This window comes from Echiichthys vipera (assembly GCF_963691815.1).
Source record: "Echiichthys vipera genome assembly, chromosome: 22".
In the NCBI taxonomy this organism is placed as follows: Eukaryota; Metazoa; Chordata; class Actinopteri; order Perciformes; family Trachinidae; genus Echiichthys; species Echiichthys vipera.
Window position 1 is genome coordinate 15,437,492 of NC_139847.1, and position 16,607 is coordinate 15,454,098.

The following is a 16,607-nucleotide window of genomic DNA, read 5'->3' on the forward strand; positions in this document are numbered from 1 at the left end:
CAAAGACGTCTAAAATATGGGATCACTTTGAAAAGAACAAGGATGACCCTAAGAAGGTCACATGCAAACTTTGCAAGAGAAACTATCACTCTTCCATGACAAACATGACCGCCCACCTTAAACATGTAAGTGGAGTTAGCCTAGCTACCTGCCCATGTTAAATAAAATAATAAAATATGTAAAATGATTATTAATTATGCTGAATTATTTATATATGTCAATTAGTCGACTAATCGCTCTTTATTGATGACCACTGGTGGACCAAGAAAATCCTTGGTCGAGGTAGCCCTAGTGTTTTCTATCCTCAACTGAGTGTAAAAAAGTAAACGTGCTACAAATAAGAACTAGAGGATTAGTCCCAGTTTCCTGTTGTTGCTACTGTATATACAAGCACACAGCGGAAAGCTTGGGCCTTGTGTGTGTGTGTGCGTGTTGAAACGTATGTGTACTTCCACCTAACTTCTCCCCATGCAACTGTTGATCGCGCAAACCATTTTCTTTAACCACAAGACCCAGATGTGCCATTTAATTGGGGAAATCTATTCTGCTTGTATCATTTAGGTGGGCGTGATGAAACAGACAGAACAGCCGAGAAGTAGAAGTAGAAACTGAAGCATTCTGTATAATCTAATGAGTACATGTGCAGTTTGTCATAACTGAGCGGTGTTGACAGGGCAATTTTCCCATCTCTTCTCTGAGAGTCTATGACATGTTTTGCTTCTAAAGTGCAATTAACACTTCACATGCTCGTTCAAAAACCCAATTTCCTCCTTTTGCTTCTATCCTCCATCTTCTTGTTCTTTCCTCTCTTTCTCCACAGTGTCACAAAACAGTATTAAAATGGCTGACATGGGGTTAAAACATCGATTAATGCTCACTAATCAAAAACCACTCTTCTTCTTAGAGTCTTCTCCCTCTAAGTCTTTTCTCTCCATTATTTTCATTATTGGCTGCTTTGAAATCTATTCCATTTTCTTTTGTCTTTACAAACATGAAAGCGTAAGTTCTTCTTGGTTAAGAATTAAAAACACTGACTTTCGACTTTGCTATCATTACCAAATTCAAATAAGAATCCATCCTCTGGGAACACTGAAAGTCTGTATCAGATTTTATGCTGATGCTTTATAGCCGTCACCTGAAACAACTTGAGGCCTTTCACATAAATGGCCTCCAGCGTAAGGTTGTCAAAAGTATCGAAGAAGCTATAAGAAAATCTACATTCAGATTGTCAACCCAAGGCTGCACAGATGAAACATCAGGAAAAAAAATCGACTGTGCTGGTTTGTGTTCAGTGACTTTTTTGGTGTACCTAGGACATTTTTTTCCTTTCACCGTGGTATTGAAAGAATATATCATTATTTTCATTCTAGTATTGTATTGAAGGTTAAAGTTTTGGGATTGTGATAACCTTACTCCAGCGCATCTTGAACATTAACCAAAGCATCAACAACATAGTTAGTGAACCCGGAGTTTATTAAAAGAGTTTTTTGAAACCAGCTCCTCTCATAGTTAAGTCCATTCAAGTCCCTTACCAAATGCACTCTAAAAGGAAGGAGTCCATTGATGCTTCGATTAATGTGTAAGGATTCTTATCATGCTGCTGTAGAGGTTTGGTGTCATCATGAGCAGTATTAGTGGTTAAAAAAAATACGTTTTCATGCCTTTACCGTGCTGCCCCAAGCTAATCAGTGTTAGCCGCATTTGGCTGTCCGGGATCTCGCCCTTAAAAGTTGTTACAAAAAAAAAAATTGTGTGTGAGTGTGTTTGCCAAAGAAGACCCTGGGATGATTTTACACCAGAATTTCACTTTAAGAATTGTGGCCTTCAACACCAGAGAAACGGCAGCCACTGATTGACCCAACTGGTACTGACTTTGTCATGAAGGTGTGAAGGCGGCAGGGGGAAAAAAAAGAGGTAGAAGTAGCTGGTAAAGAAGCTCAGGAGACACAAATCCATGTCTGCGGCTAATCTAACACTACGCTTGGGGGATATTACTGTATACCAGGGTATTTAGAAGTCCTGACCATATAATTTTCAGTACCGTAAAAAAAAGACACGTAATGGTGAATATAGCTCTTACAGCAGGGTTTGTGGCCATAGTGATGTAAGTTTCAGATTGGAACATAGCCTAAAGCTAGTGTGTGATTACTGTGTTCAGCTATGTCATAGGCCCTCACATCAACCACAGATTGCTGTAAATCCCACACTACAAATACCATGAGTTATCAACTATTCCTGTAACACTAGTGTTGTGCCTTTCTCTGCAGTGCGTGGTCCAGAAGTCGGGATCTTTTTGGAAAATAGCTTCTAGCAAGGCCATGAATTTGGGATGAAGATAAAAAAGAATAAAGTGGAAGATAGAGTGTGGTGTGTGAGTGTGAGTGTGTGTGTGAGGAAGACAGAGAGGAAGATAGCCTCTCCAGTTATGAACTCTGCCAACTATTGTTTCTTGTGGGTATACTTTCACAATTTAGTCAGAAGCAAATCCAGAATGAACTCTCTGTCTTCCAGATGTGTGCAGTTGTGGATCCGTGTTCCTCTCTGTTGGAAGATTGTTGGAGGAAATGGGGAAATGTCTTCCAGATGGCCAGGCACAGGCCCCACTCAACCGCAGTGTGTGAACAATCTGACTCCAATACATGTACAAAACATATGCCAAAACACAGCTAAACATGTGCACAACACTTCTATATTGCAGTCTGTGCACTGTAGCGTAAACAGACACACATTATGGAATCTATACATAGCCACAAGCTCTCATTTTCCAGTTAATTTCAGGCCCAATCAGGAAGTAAGCTGAATTTCCTGCACCTTTCCATCCTCCTCCATCACTTGATTAATACTGGCTGCATGTTACTGGATAAAGTGCAAACTTTCCATATCCTGCTTGTTATTGTAACTGTTGCTGACCCTGAAAACTGCTAAATTAGATTTTATAATGCGGTTTTCCAGACATTTTGGTGGCAACATTGCATACCAGCAGTGATGTGAATAGTATGTCTATATTTATCACATTGAAGACAATGCAAATGTTTGTTTAAAATTGATTTACATGGTTAAAAGGAAACATCTATCTATCTAGGTGTTGCAGCACAGACTCTGAATGTAAATCAAACTCTGATTTTGTTATAAATGTCATGTTCAGCCGCTTTACATAATATATTTGCAGGTTTTAGAGGACTCTTAAACTTGATTTAGACTTTTTGAAGACATTAAAACAGGACCAGAGATAAGGATATGTTCTGGCAATCAGATCAAAATATAATATTAAAATCAACTCCATTCACCAAGTCACAAATGGACAGCACTGACTGATATTTGAAGCTCTATCTTTCATTGGAAAAAATAAATACTTTCACTGGGGGATTCAATACATGAAAAGTGTTCATCTGCTCCTCTCAGTGTGAGGATCAAAAAGGTTTACTGAGTATTTTATGCCTCCAGTTGGAGAAACAGAGTCTTCAGAAGACTTCTGTCAGCCTGCAGTCAACACAGTGTTTAGTAATGCAGTGGCAAATCCTCACATCTTTGCCTAATCTACAAGCAACAGTCACTCTGTTTACTCCAATGCAGTATCCAAATTTGATCTATATTTAACTCTGGAATAGGATGAGGAGAGACAACTTCAGATTAGAGAAATGTGTTATTGAAGTGTCCTCAAGCTAGACTCAGTCAAAAATCCTTGTGGGTGTTCAGCCCTTGCAAAAAACTCCAAAAGCTGTATGTTTGCAGTTTAGTTATCAATGCTCGAATTACTTCATGTTGATATATTAATATTAACGCAGTAAAGGTCCCAGTCTCATTCAAACAAAGTGCTTAAAACCCCATGGCAAAAACATGTTGCAGAATTGGAAAGTATAGGTAAGAATATAACGTATTGTCCATAGTCTATGGATTGGGTTTAGACTTATATGAAGCGTATTATGATGTTAATGTTTTACAGTTGGTATAATGGTTAATGTAACACGTTTAAACTAATTAACTTGTTTGCAGTGCAAAATTCCCTTGAATGGTAACACACAGATGTGTAGCTCAAACACACACATATACACAGCAGGACATCTGAGTTTTAAGTGTCCAGTGTGTGTTTTCATTTTAGACCGATGACTACCGTAACTCATCTACAACATCACTGAGGCTCCGGATACAAAGACAGAAACAAAGAATGTCTGAAAGAAGGCCAGAACGAGGAAGAGAAGGAAACAAGAGAAAGGAAGAAACACAAAAAAAGAAAGAAAGACAGACAGACAGAAAGACAGATAGGCAGAAATTAATAAAGAAATAGAAAAAAAAACAGAAAGAAAGAAAGAAACAGATAGACAGAAAGACAGGCATTAAGAATACAGAAAGAGAAAGAAAGACAGACAGAAAGAAAGAAAGAAAAAAGACAGAAAGAAAGAAAGAAAGAAAGAGACTTAAGGACAGACAAAAAGACAGAGGACAGAAAGAGAAAGAAAGACAGACAGAAAGAAAGAAAGAAAAAAAGAAAGAAAGAAAGAGACTTAAGGACAGACAAAAAGACAGAGGAGGACAGAAAGAGAAAGAAAGACAGACAGAATGAAAGAAAGAAAAAAAGAAAGAAAGAAAGAGACTTAAGGACAGACAAAAAGACAGAGGAGGACAGAAAGAGAAAGAAAGACAGACAGACCAAAGACAGGCAGACAGAAAGAAAGAAAAAAGATCGAAAGAAAGAGACAGAAAGAAAGAGGAAGATGGAAAGAGGGAAAGAAAGACAAACAGACAGAAAGATTGGCAGAAAAAAGACGGACAGACAGAAAGAAAGAAAGACAAAAAGACAGAAAGAAAGAGAGAAAGTGCCCTGCTTACAGGCAGTTGATCAGAGTCATTTACCTACAGGTACGTTTTCACTTCAGAGACAGAAGCTTTAAGTGATCCATCAGCTGTCATTCACTTTTCTTCTCTCCCTTCACAAATGAAGTGATCAGGGATATCTGAAACTCTTTTACCAGCCATGTGAAGGGCCGCAGCAGACTGAAGAACAGATATGGTAGGAGTAACACACTGACAACAGAGACATGGCATGTAGTGTGCTTTTTATGGTCCATATTAGACCGTAAAAGCTTGCACTTTTACACACATAGTGCATGGAGCAGTCCAGGGTTTTCTCTTCCACTTTGTACACATTGTTTGTACTAATTGACCTTCATGACACAAACCCCAGACACAAACTGACTGCAGTTGGCTCTTTACCAAGCCCCAGGACCACCACTGACATGGCCTGTTAACCATCTGTCTGTATCTGTGACGCACATTTGGGACTATACTATTCCATACATTGAACTTTTCACTCTAAATATGTTCATTGTACTCACTAAAACACCAGGGTAAATCACTTGTATGTCAAAACCTACATGCAAACATTGGCATTCTGATGTCCAATGGTTATCGAGTCAGGGGCATAAAGTGGGGCGGCCAAGGCCCCTTCCCTACTTTTTAATCCCCCTCTTCCTGGGCCCAGGACTACACATCTGTAAAGTTTTGTGACTGTATGATAAATGGTTTTGACGCCATTGCAGCGAAGAAATCTGCCCCCAAACAGACTCACAAGGTGAAAACAATACCAGCCACACTGGTAATAATTAGTGGCATTTTCCTGTAAATAAATATATATATATATAAATAAAGCAGGAATAGTGTTAATTAGTGTTAATGCAGGAACTCTAACTTATTAACATACAATTCAAAATAGTCCTGGACTATGTTCTACTGTAATAATAATAATAATCTACTGTTTACTGGATAACTGATCTCTGGATTGCATGGAAAGGACCACTGTCAAACACTAAAACTCGACCAAAAGTAATTATTTAAAGTGTAATTCCGGCGCAAAATCATCCCATGATCTTTAAAAAGATAAATGAATAAATTGTAAGAGGAGACTTCCTACATAAATCATTATGGGTAATCGTCTCGAATGGACTTTACTATGAGAGGAGCTGGTAGTTCAAGTCTTTCAAAACAATCTTTTAATAAACTCCGGGTTTGCTAACTATGTTGTTGGTGCTTCGTTTAATGTGTAAAGACTCTTATCATGCTGCTGTAGAGACTCTTATCATGCTGCTGTAGAGATTTCTCTTTTAATAAACTCCGGGTTTTCTAACTACATTGTCGGTGCATTGTTTTCAGTGTAGGGACTCTTATCATGCTACTGTAGAGGTTTGGTGTTATTTTGAGCAATATTAGTGGTTAAAAGAGTAGTTTTAATGCCTTCACCGTACTGCCCCAAACTCATTGTTAGCCTTGTCCAGCTGTTAGCAACTCTCCCAGATTTCTCCGTTAATAGTTAATACATGAAAAAAAACTGTCTCAGTGGCTTATGGGATGTATGTAATTGACGGAATAGACCATGGGAGGATTTTACTCTGGAATTCCACTTTAAGGTGGTTTAGCACAGTGAAGCAAGAATGACGCCAACTGGCTCCAACCTAGTTGTTTGGGTTGAATCCACCTGGGCCACTCACAGTTATAGTGGCTCAACTGTGAAGACACAGATGTGTGCTTTGCGTATGGACACAAGGCAAACCTCCGTAGACCACCACTGATGTAAAAGGACCTCAGTTCATTAAATCAGCTGCCCTGAAAAACTTTTCTCCTCTTTGTGCTATTAAGTTTCCCCCTGTGTGGAACCTGGCATGTTGATTTACACCACCTGACAGGGCAAGACAGCACACCTATTCATCTTTCCTCATCTCCCTTGTTTGATCATTCAGCCCTGGGACTTCAAAGCCTACAGGTCAGTGGTTTGTGGCTGTCTACACACGACGCCAAGCTGACAGCTACAAGGAACTGAGGTACACCCTACACATAATACCAACCAATATGTGGTCAGAGGATCCCATGCTAATTTCATGGTAATTTCTGCTTTCTGGACAATGATACCAACAGGCAACCGGACAGCTTTTTCAGTCTCTGCCAATTAAGGTTCAATTCATATTAAATTCAACCATTTGCTGTGTTTTTTTCTTTCTCAAGTGGGCTGTCCGGTGGTGCATTAGCATTATTCATACACTGCAACAATTAAAACATCAACTGGGGAAGGAGAAAAATATGTACATTATTCATAGCTGTCCTACAGGGAGACATGCAGTCAGAGCTAATGAGAGGCTGATGCTTTGAAGTCATGGAGCCCTTAGTGAAGTGAATGGCATGAATTAAGTACCACCATCAGACACGTTTTGCTATGAGCGAATGCCTTCTAGACAGCTAATTTTAGCCAGTGTTATAAGCCCTGTCTTTCATATTATTTTAGGATTTTGTTAGTATATTTCAGCTACACAGCAGTACCCCAGGAGGGAGCTGATGTAGAATAAAGAGGAAGATAATATTCAATGAAAATATCTTTATGAGTGCAGGATAAACTTGTTCCCAGGTGGAGTGGAATGGGTGCACTGCCTTTTTCGCCGCTCAAAGCGAGATAAGTGTGAAGTGTTTTGGCGAAGGGCAGCTTTGCCGAAAAGAGGCAGCTGTGCCAGCCAGACTTGACCCCTTTCCCTGGCACTGCTGGTACCCTCCGTTCTGCCCTGTGCCATGCTGATATGCTATCTGCCCAAACAGATGCCTGCTCTTGCCTCGCAGCGCCACTCTCCGGTCCCCCACTTTAGCCGTAGCTGCCTGCTGATGTTTTGTCCGCCTTGCACTCACTATCACTCTTGTCTCCTTGAGAGAGCACAGCAGAGAGATAACTGAGACCTACACTGACCTCCCTATTCAAGGGGAAGCTGCTGGCTGATGAAAGGTCTGCATGAGTCCGAGGACAGACATGACATAAAGACATCCGACGAGAGTAAAGACGGTGTAAACGTTTGGCCTACCTCCACAGTGAGCTCTCCAGCACCTTTGTGGAGTCAGCGTGGTAGTACTTGGTCAGGATCAGGATGACCTGCAAGAGAAGGTGGGGGAGAGAGATACATTTAAGATACTACTGAAGAAAAGGACTGGTTAGTGCAAAGGTTCTCAAACTGGGAGGCAGGTCCCCCAAGGAGGGCGCAGACTCAATGCAGGGGGGGAATTAAAACTGAATGAATGTGGTTGTGTATGGACAACAAACAAACAAGGGTGGCTTGATGCTAGCATTACTATCCTGCTAACAAGAGGCTAAACCATTCATCTTGGCTTATTTTCTCTGTACTTTACCCAATATTGTTAAAGATTGCTATTAAATCAGTCTAGACAAGGGTGGAGGGCCTTGATTATTATTTTTTGGCTTCTGAAGGGGGGGCATGAGAGAAAAAGTATAAGAATGACTGAGTTAGGGAATGAAATCAGGGCTGTTGCCAGAATTTTCAAATGACTGAGGTCATAAATCCAAGCAGCCACCCCATCCCTAAAATAATTTTGATGAGACGTGAAAAAGTCATGTTTTTCAATTAATTTAGATGTGTCCATTACAACTGGTGCTCTTCCAGAAGAACATTTTGTACATTTTAAAGTCAAATATATCAATCTGGTGTACTATGGAAGAAAAAGCTAGATCTATGAAGAACCTTGTGCTAGATATTATTATTAGGTGCAATTATTCACCCGTGAAAGGTATAAAATGTATTTAATGTATCTTATTTGTATTATTGTGAGAGAAAAAAAAGACGGAGGAATTTAGCTTTACTTTTTTATCGTTTCAGTGCGATTATGTTCTAAAGCACAAATAAATAAACACGCGCACACACGCAAACATGCACACACACACACACACACACACACACACACACGCAGGCGCACACACACCCTACAATTTATTCAGGTTTTCACACATCACATGTGTTTTAATGTGCTTTAGTGTTTCCCCTGCAAGTACATGTGAATGAGAATGGGCTTCACATGTTGTGCACTGTCATTGGCTAGCGGTTAAACACCCATGCGGGGTCAAAAGGCTCTTTGTAGACGCCCATAAACATCCCAACACAGCAAAATAATACGAAAAACAGAAAATACATGTAGAGGACGGGATCTCTACAGATACAGACACCACCACACAGTTCTAGTGGCTCATTAATGATGATTAAGAGGGATTACTTTTGTATTATTGTATACAATGTTTTAGGATAATCCTGATTCAGTCTCCTCCCGATTACATTTTAAGCAAAGGCCACACTGCTGCTTATTTTAATGCTGAGCGTTGTTTGAGAGTGCTTGGAGTTGTTGCCACTTTGAATCTAGAGAGAGTCCACACAGTGCTCTCCCCAGTGTTCCTACTAGACTCTTTTGAGCAAGCAAAATTATGAATTTATCTTAGACAGATTTTTCTTGTGGCAATTTGATTATGAAATCTTTATTTTATGAGTTTGTTTTTTGGCTACAGATTTCACAAAAAATGTAATAAATAAAATGTTGGGATGCATTATTTATATCACCAAGACATCTTGGTCCAGGGCACAAACTTCAAACGTGTACACTGGATCAGAGACTCTTGTCTTTCATATTTCTGAGAACTCCTGTTCTTGACAGCTCGGTCTGCTGGGATTTGCGTTGCCATGGCAAGAGTGCCAGTGGGTCAGGCAGCACAGTGGGGTCTAGAGGTGTGATTGACAGGCTGGCTTGCAGTCCTAGGTGGTTTGAACAAGAGAAAAACCCAGGCCTGCCTTAAGGCAGAGGCGAGGTGATTGGCTGAGGGGTCATGCCCAGAGGGAGCTGCAAACAACAGGCCATATTGAAGCTGGCTGCTACCAGGAAGTCGAGCTGTGAACACAACGCAATCAGGACACCTGATGCATCTTAATGTGGAAAGTAAACACAAAGCTGACATATTCTGGTTTGTTGGTCACTCAATATGCTTTTGTCCGACCAAAACCTTAGTAGTTAGACAACTGCTGGTGACAATTTCATAAGGCCGTGTGTCCAGTAAAGCATTGTATCCCAGCTGAAATTGCCACAAAGCAACAAAGCTGAGCTTTTTTCCAGCTAAGATGCATTGATCCCACCATTCTCAAGTGATTTTGCGAGAATCCCACTGTGTGCTTTGTATTGGAATATCCGCGGGAGTAAAAAAGGTGGCAAAATGTACCTTCTCTTGATGAAGGCTGAAGCGTGTAAGGAGGAAAGACATATACGAATAGGTATATACAACCCAGCAGTATTTAGCACCTCGTAAAAAATAACACACTGCCCTCAAGACAAAACACTAGTGGACACACAACCCCACCTGGTAGAGTGCTCTGGATGATTTATGACTTTGGAAAATTTAATTCATCTAGAGATAACGTAAATATAGATTTTTCTTCCCATCCAACAATCAAGGGGTTGAAGAGTAGGTAGAATTTTCTTTTTCTTTGGTTGACTACAATCCTGGCAAACACAGGCTTTGACACCATATTCTCTTAGGTGACAGTAAATTATTATGCCTCTTTTTTTTCTTTTTTTTTTTACAGTCTGGGTGGCCTCTGGGAAAATGAAAGACAGCGTTTAAATTAAGAAGGCAAATTTCTGCTCGATTTCTTTGTCAGATCGGATTAAAGATGTGCTGTCTTACTCAGCTGACTTAATAAGATATCTTGCTGCAGGCCAAAATATTTACTGGAATAGGTTTTCACCCCAAGCCCAAGGCTTTGACATTGCCCTCCTGTGTCAGGGTGAGGCTACGCAGCCTGTAGCATCCAGCTGCAGTATTAAAAAAGAAACCTGAAGCAATTTTTTAACAGACTTTCCACTGAGGGAGGCCTGGTTTTTAACTGTGTCTTAAAATAGTTAGTTCCGCACAAAACTCAGTATTAAGTGGAGCACTACAGTGAGGGACATACAAAATGAGCTTTGAAAGCTCTAGACCGATTTCCACAACAACACAGACTGCCATCAAAGCCACTCAGTGGAGTCTCTAGAAACTTGGCTGAAATAAACCCAAACTCAGGAGTTCCAACCGTGGTGATGCTTGGTATTCCAAAGATGTTAATGGAGTCCAGAAAACCGCAACAGAGGACATTTCTCCGAGCAGGGGACCGCTTGCCAGGACTGCCATGACCTTGGTAACAGCTCTAACAGATGTAGTGACAGGATACAACCAGTTTTTTCTCTGCCTCCAATTATCATAAAAACTCGTTTTTCTTATGAGGAATTCAAACCGTTTCTGAATTCGCGAACGAGCCACTATGTGAGGCTGTCTGAGTCATGCAGCATTTGGCATGTTCCCCAATTGGTGGTTGGCCTACTATGACTCAACTGGTGTCTCTGGAAACAGGCTGTCCGCCTCTGCACAGCAGTCCTTCTCCTAATGAGATACTGGTGCGAAGCTTCACACTCGTCCCATCCAGGCAGTAACAGCATTGGCCCCCTGACTTAAGGATTATATCTACAATGCTGCAAACTTAGTACTTGAGCCTCCCCAACCCAATAGTTTATTTTTTCCTCCAGCTTTAAGCCTCTGGTGGAAACTGTAAGACAGAAGCTAATTTACTTATTTATTTGTCTGGGAACATGTCCCGTGCAACAGTTTAATCTATTCGGCTGTCGACGCTGGCTCTGTGCAAGCTCTCATCTCAGTGTCTCATGGGTGGAAGCGCGACTTGAAACATTTATCCATGCTTCAGGTCTGTTTTATCTGCAATAAAAACTCAAACACAAGGTTGTTAAATATAATTAAATAATTTAAATTATTTATTTACATTTTGCAACCTGGAACCATTATAGACAGTCTCCCCAGTGTCGCATAAACGCTGTCGGCATTCGAGTGTGACGATTTGTGGCATTATCAGTTCCAGGGTTTCCGCTATGTACATTTTGCAGCGGCGAAATGCAAATTGATCGCCGCCACTGCTTCAGAATTTTATGAAATGTCATGGGGTTGCAATTACAGAACTATGCTGGCACGACAGTGAAGACAGGTAGATGGCTTTGTCGAGTGAAACTGTATGTAAAGCCATACTTCATCCCTCCGAATGACATCTTTCACATTACACATTTTAATTTGATCCACTGTTAATATTAAAATATTGATTAGTTCAGCTTAAAGCAAATTGTGATTAGACCCTAAACTAAAAATTATTATTTTATTAATCTGCTTATTATTCCCTTGATTTATGAAGTGGTTGTTTGTTGTATAAACTGCCAGAAAGTTGTGAAAAAATAACCATCAAAAGTCCCAGACTGAAGTGCGGGTGTTGTGCAAGAAGCAGTCCGAAGGAATTCAGTTTAAGCAGAAGTTGAGTAAAGCAACAAATCTTTACATTGGAGAAGCTGAAATGAGAGAATGTGTTAATTCTTTGAATAAGAAATGTGACACATAAAAATATAATACTCTACAGCCTCTAACAGCTTGCATTCCTCGTCTGACACAAAAGACATTTGGCACGATGGTAACAAGTAGGCCCTGTCAACAATGTAAATCTAAAATTATAGCTTTCTAAATGTGTTTCACATCAAATGGCAACCTCTGCCTTGTACATGCATAGGAGAAGGGGAGAGAAACTGCATCTAAGATCAATCAGTCCATCAGTCCTGTGAGATTAAGGTATGCATCATTCATCCAAATGCTGATGCCAATAAAATATTCTGTCTCTCTACCCCAATGGTGAGTCTGTCTTCAAGGCCAAAGTTCTGCTCAATTTTCAATCGGAAAATTATTTTTCTTTGCGATAAAGAGGACAGGGCAAGGATGTACTCGGCCATAAATCACTACTGGCAGGAGGCAGAGAGAGTGTTTATTTGGCAGCATGAAACCCAGCCACGTTGATAAAACTGCTGAACAGCACAGAAGCCAGATTCCTCTATTGCTGTGTACAGAGCAGTGTGTTAAGACTACAACTTGGCAACTTTTACCTACAGTTCATTGGACTAAAGGACAAACTTGGCACAGGCCGAGAAACCGACCACATCAGACAAAGAAAAAAAAACTATTTTTTAGGAAAAGCAATGCCATGCCAGTCAGTTTTAATTCAATACAAATAAATCACAAAACCACACTTTAGAGTCAACGAGTATTGGAAAACATGTCAAGCTCAAGCGAACAAGGTCTGGGAACTCATTTTTTTCATGAGACAGGGCAGAAAAAAAGTCTTTCTTGATTTAGATCAAAAAAGTTTGTGATGAACTTAATAAATAATTCATAATAAAACTGTTGTAGAGGGAGCATCGCCACCTTGTGATAACACAACTACATTATCAGACACTGTGGGTTTCTTGTTTGTAAGCCAGTTGACAATTGTCCCAATGGCTTCATTGGGGAAAGTCAAAAGGGTGGTTGTGGCCTACGGATGACTTCATACAAGAGCTACAAGAGATCCCAATGAGAGTCCGGCTCATAGCCGAACTCCTCATGAACTCCAACTTGACAACCACTGTTTGTCCCCGACACATTCCAATCAACTGTGTGTCAATGGAGTGCTATCAATCAGCTATGGAGGAGCCCGAGGGAGAAAGCGTTGAAGAAAGAAAGGGACTGGGGGAAATAAAGACAGACTGACTCTGAGGCTCTGGAAAAAGAATGCACTCATTCAAAAATGAATATTTTTAAAGCGAAATTAGTGAAATACAAGTATTCCATTGAAGTGTCTGACATCCCCTGCTCATCCCTCCGGGTGCTTTGCATTCTCCAGGAACAGACCACACACATAAACAATTCATCACAGTCTGTAATAAGAGGGAGGAATTTCTTTCTATTTAAAAAAAGGATGAAGCCAAAATATATTCTTGAAGCACAAAAGTAAATTCCACAATTATATTTGAGGAATGAGAGAGATTCTCTCACACACACACACACACACACACACACACACACACACACACACACACACACACACACACACACACACACACACACACACACACACACACACACACACACACACACACACACACACACACACACACACACACACACACACACACACACACACACACACACACAACAGTGCCTGTTTTTTTTTAACTTTGCTGTCCAGCCGAAGCCCACAGCTGTATTGGTCGTTGTCTGATTACAAAACTCACAGGGTTGTCACACATTTACAGGGAGGCAGGAGGATTTCACAGTGCCTTTTGTTTAAGCTAACGTTGGTAAGTTATGCTGTATCGTCTGTGTCGCCCGTGTTGTCTGCGTCGTAGTTTCTTTGTTGCTTCAGTACTTTTGATACTGCCGAATGTATAATTAATGGAGATTGTTTTAAACATGTTGCATCAAAAAAGTGTCAAAGTATTGAATCATTTGGCTTCCTTAATTGATAGAGAAAAGGACCAAAGATCAGACATCTGAAAAAGAGGGAATATTGCGATTTAGGTGGTGTCCACACAAGAACGCGATTTCGTGTAAACGTACATTTTTGCAGCCGGCGTTATCGGAGCCTGTAAACGGTCTTTTCTGTAACCAGGTCCCAGAGTGGGAATATTTGAGAACGGCCCCCACGGCGAAAACCCATACTTTGTTAACGATGTCGTCATCTCCACACCTCGGACCTCTAACCCCCTGCGGCGTCACATAATAACAACAGTGCTGCTGACCGGAGAGACACACGGACCCACAGACTGAACTGTACCCTGAGCCACATGAATGGAAATGAATTAGGCCGACCATATATTTCTCCCTTTATCCTGATGATCTGAATAAGTCGCTAAATTGGTCACTAGTAGCTTTGTATTAATAAAATTGCCAAGTCGCAAAAAGTAGCGAGACAGTGCCCGTCTGTGGGTGCTTTGGGACGGGGAAGGGGCTCACAGCAGCACCCGCAGCTCGTTGAGGACACTAACTACAGAGTGATTGGTGCATCAGAGTCCAAAACAGCACCAAAGTCTCCACTAACACCAGAAACAGTCGACAGATTTCTCTCTAGGATGGATGAGGATTTGGGAAGTCTCCAGATTTGGTGACAAACTCTGTGATTGTATTATGATTCTACACAACAGCGGAGCTCCGTCTCCACTTCTCCGTGTTGGTTTATTTCTGTGGCAGTCACAGCGCCACACCTAGGCCCGGCATGTGTTTTACAGCGTTTTCAGCTGGTTTCATTGGTTTCGTTTGGACGCCGATAATTCTTGAGCCGAGTCCGTGTGGAAGGAAACTTTTCAAGAACGGAGGGGGAAAAAAGGTTGTTTTCCATCGTGTGGACGTACTCTTAATGATAGGCCTGTGTGTGATTATCGCCTTCATGTGGTGTGCCCTTAAATGGATAATAGTGAGGGAAAGCTATGAAGAAAACAAACAGCTCTTGCCTTAACTCATCTCTGTATTGAGTTAGTTAATAAGATTATTTTAGGCAAATGTCCTAGATCTATTCAAACTGGAAGTTTATATTATTGTAGAACATTCATAATCTTCGGTTGAGCCAATGGCTCTAGTTCAAAGTGCCTCTTGCAGTGAAACTCCATGGACTCTGTAAGCGGCAGAGCTCTCGCGGGATGCCCTGCCACAGCACAGCCCGTCCATTATATTCAACTGAAGCAGCTACATGGATCACAGAGGCTGCACACACCCGTGGGGGCTCAGCTCTAGTTTTACGCTTCTTGTCTATTTCTCCCCCTCTGCGACACTCCGAGCGGTAAAAACTAGAAGAACGGAGTAAAAAACAAGTCTACACGGTTTAAAAAAGCATCAGATACATACTCATTGTAGCTGAGTCTGTGTAGCTGCGCCCCGTGGTTGATGACTTTTGTTAATGGACTGGTTTATGTCATATCTGTTGTAGCAGTTGTAATCTTTTGTTGTTATCTGATAATGCTGCTATATAATGTGACCCTGTCTTGGCTAGGTTTCACTTGCAAAATATTGTTTAAATCTCAGTGTGAAAGAAAGGTTATGACATACAGTGTATACTGTATAGTCACATTTAAACATACAAACAAAACTCATACATTTCCTAGTATGAGCGCACTACTAGTGTCTTGTTTAACCTAAATTAACCTAAATGTAACTTTCTCTAAATAACTGAAACTGTCTTTTTTAACTTTCTCTAAATGACCTAAATTCTATTACATCATGATATGATATGCAATCTGTATTTCAGACTAAAAGTCCATAGATAGCACAGGACAAGTACAATACAAAATTTAAAAGAAGAAAAAAATCAGCTTATATACAAACATTTCATCCAGTGCATCCTTTGGCTGGAGGTATAGTAACAACTCAGATTGGGATTTACAAGTACATAATTGATACTAGTCCCAGATTCCTCCAGTCGTTTCATAAATTTAAACAGACTTCTTAAAAGTGCATGGACTGTGCTCCCTCCTGCAGTGAAAAACATCTGGCTGGCACTGCCCCCTCTGGGTATTTTTAAAAGGATGCGCAAAGCCTCATTGTTCACAACCTGCAGCCTCTTCATGATAGATTTTTTTGTAGCTTGACCATAAATGGGTGGTGTAAAGAGGTTTACAGTGTGCTTTGGACAGGGCTACCTTCACCTGTGTTCAACAGAAGCTGAACTTGCGTGAGCATGGTGTTTGCCTTGGCGTATAGTTTACAGCATTGTCTATACACATCCTCATCATCACTCAAATGATTATTTATAAGATGTCCAAGATATTTAGTCTTTCTACATACCTCAAGAATTTTGCCAGACAGTTTGAACACATGAAAATTGAGCCTTTTATCCTGCTTTACATACTAAAACCGCACTTTTGCTTGCATCATACTTAAAGGTTGAATGTGTAGAATGAGCATTACAGCCCCATCTAGT

At 40.7% G+C, this 16,607-nt stretch overlaps 1 protein-coding gene across 1 annotated transcript in view; it reads right to left on the reverse strand.

Moving 5' to 3' along the window:
• Positions 1 to 16,607, reverse strand: part of sorcs2 (sortilin-related VPS10 domain containing receptor 2) — a gene marked incomplete at both ends in the record, with an annotated part of 274,176 nt that overhangs the window by 181,546 nt on the left and 76,023 nt on the right. The window contains one exon of the mRNA XM_083936714.1: positions 7,833 to 7,900. Coding sequence (XP_083792840.1) covers positions 7,833 to 7,900 — 68 coding nt within the window. The remainder of the gene's footprint in view (positions 1 to 7,832; positions 7,901 to 16,607) is intronic.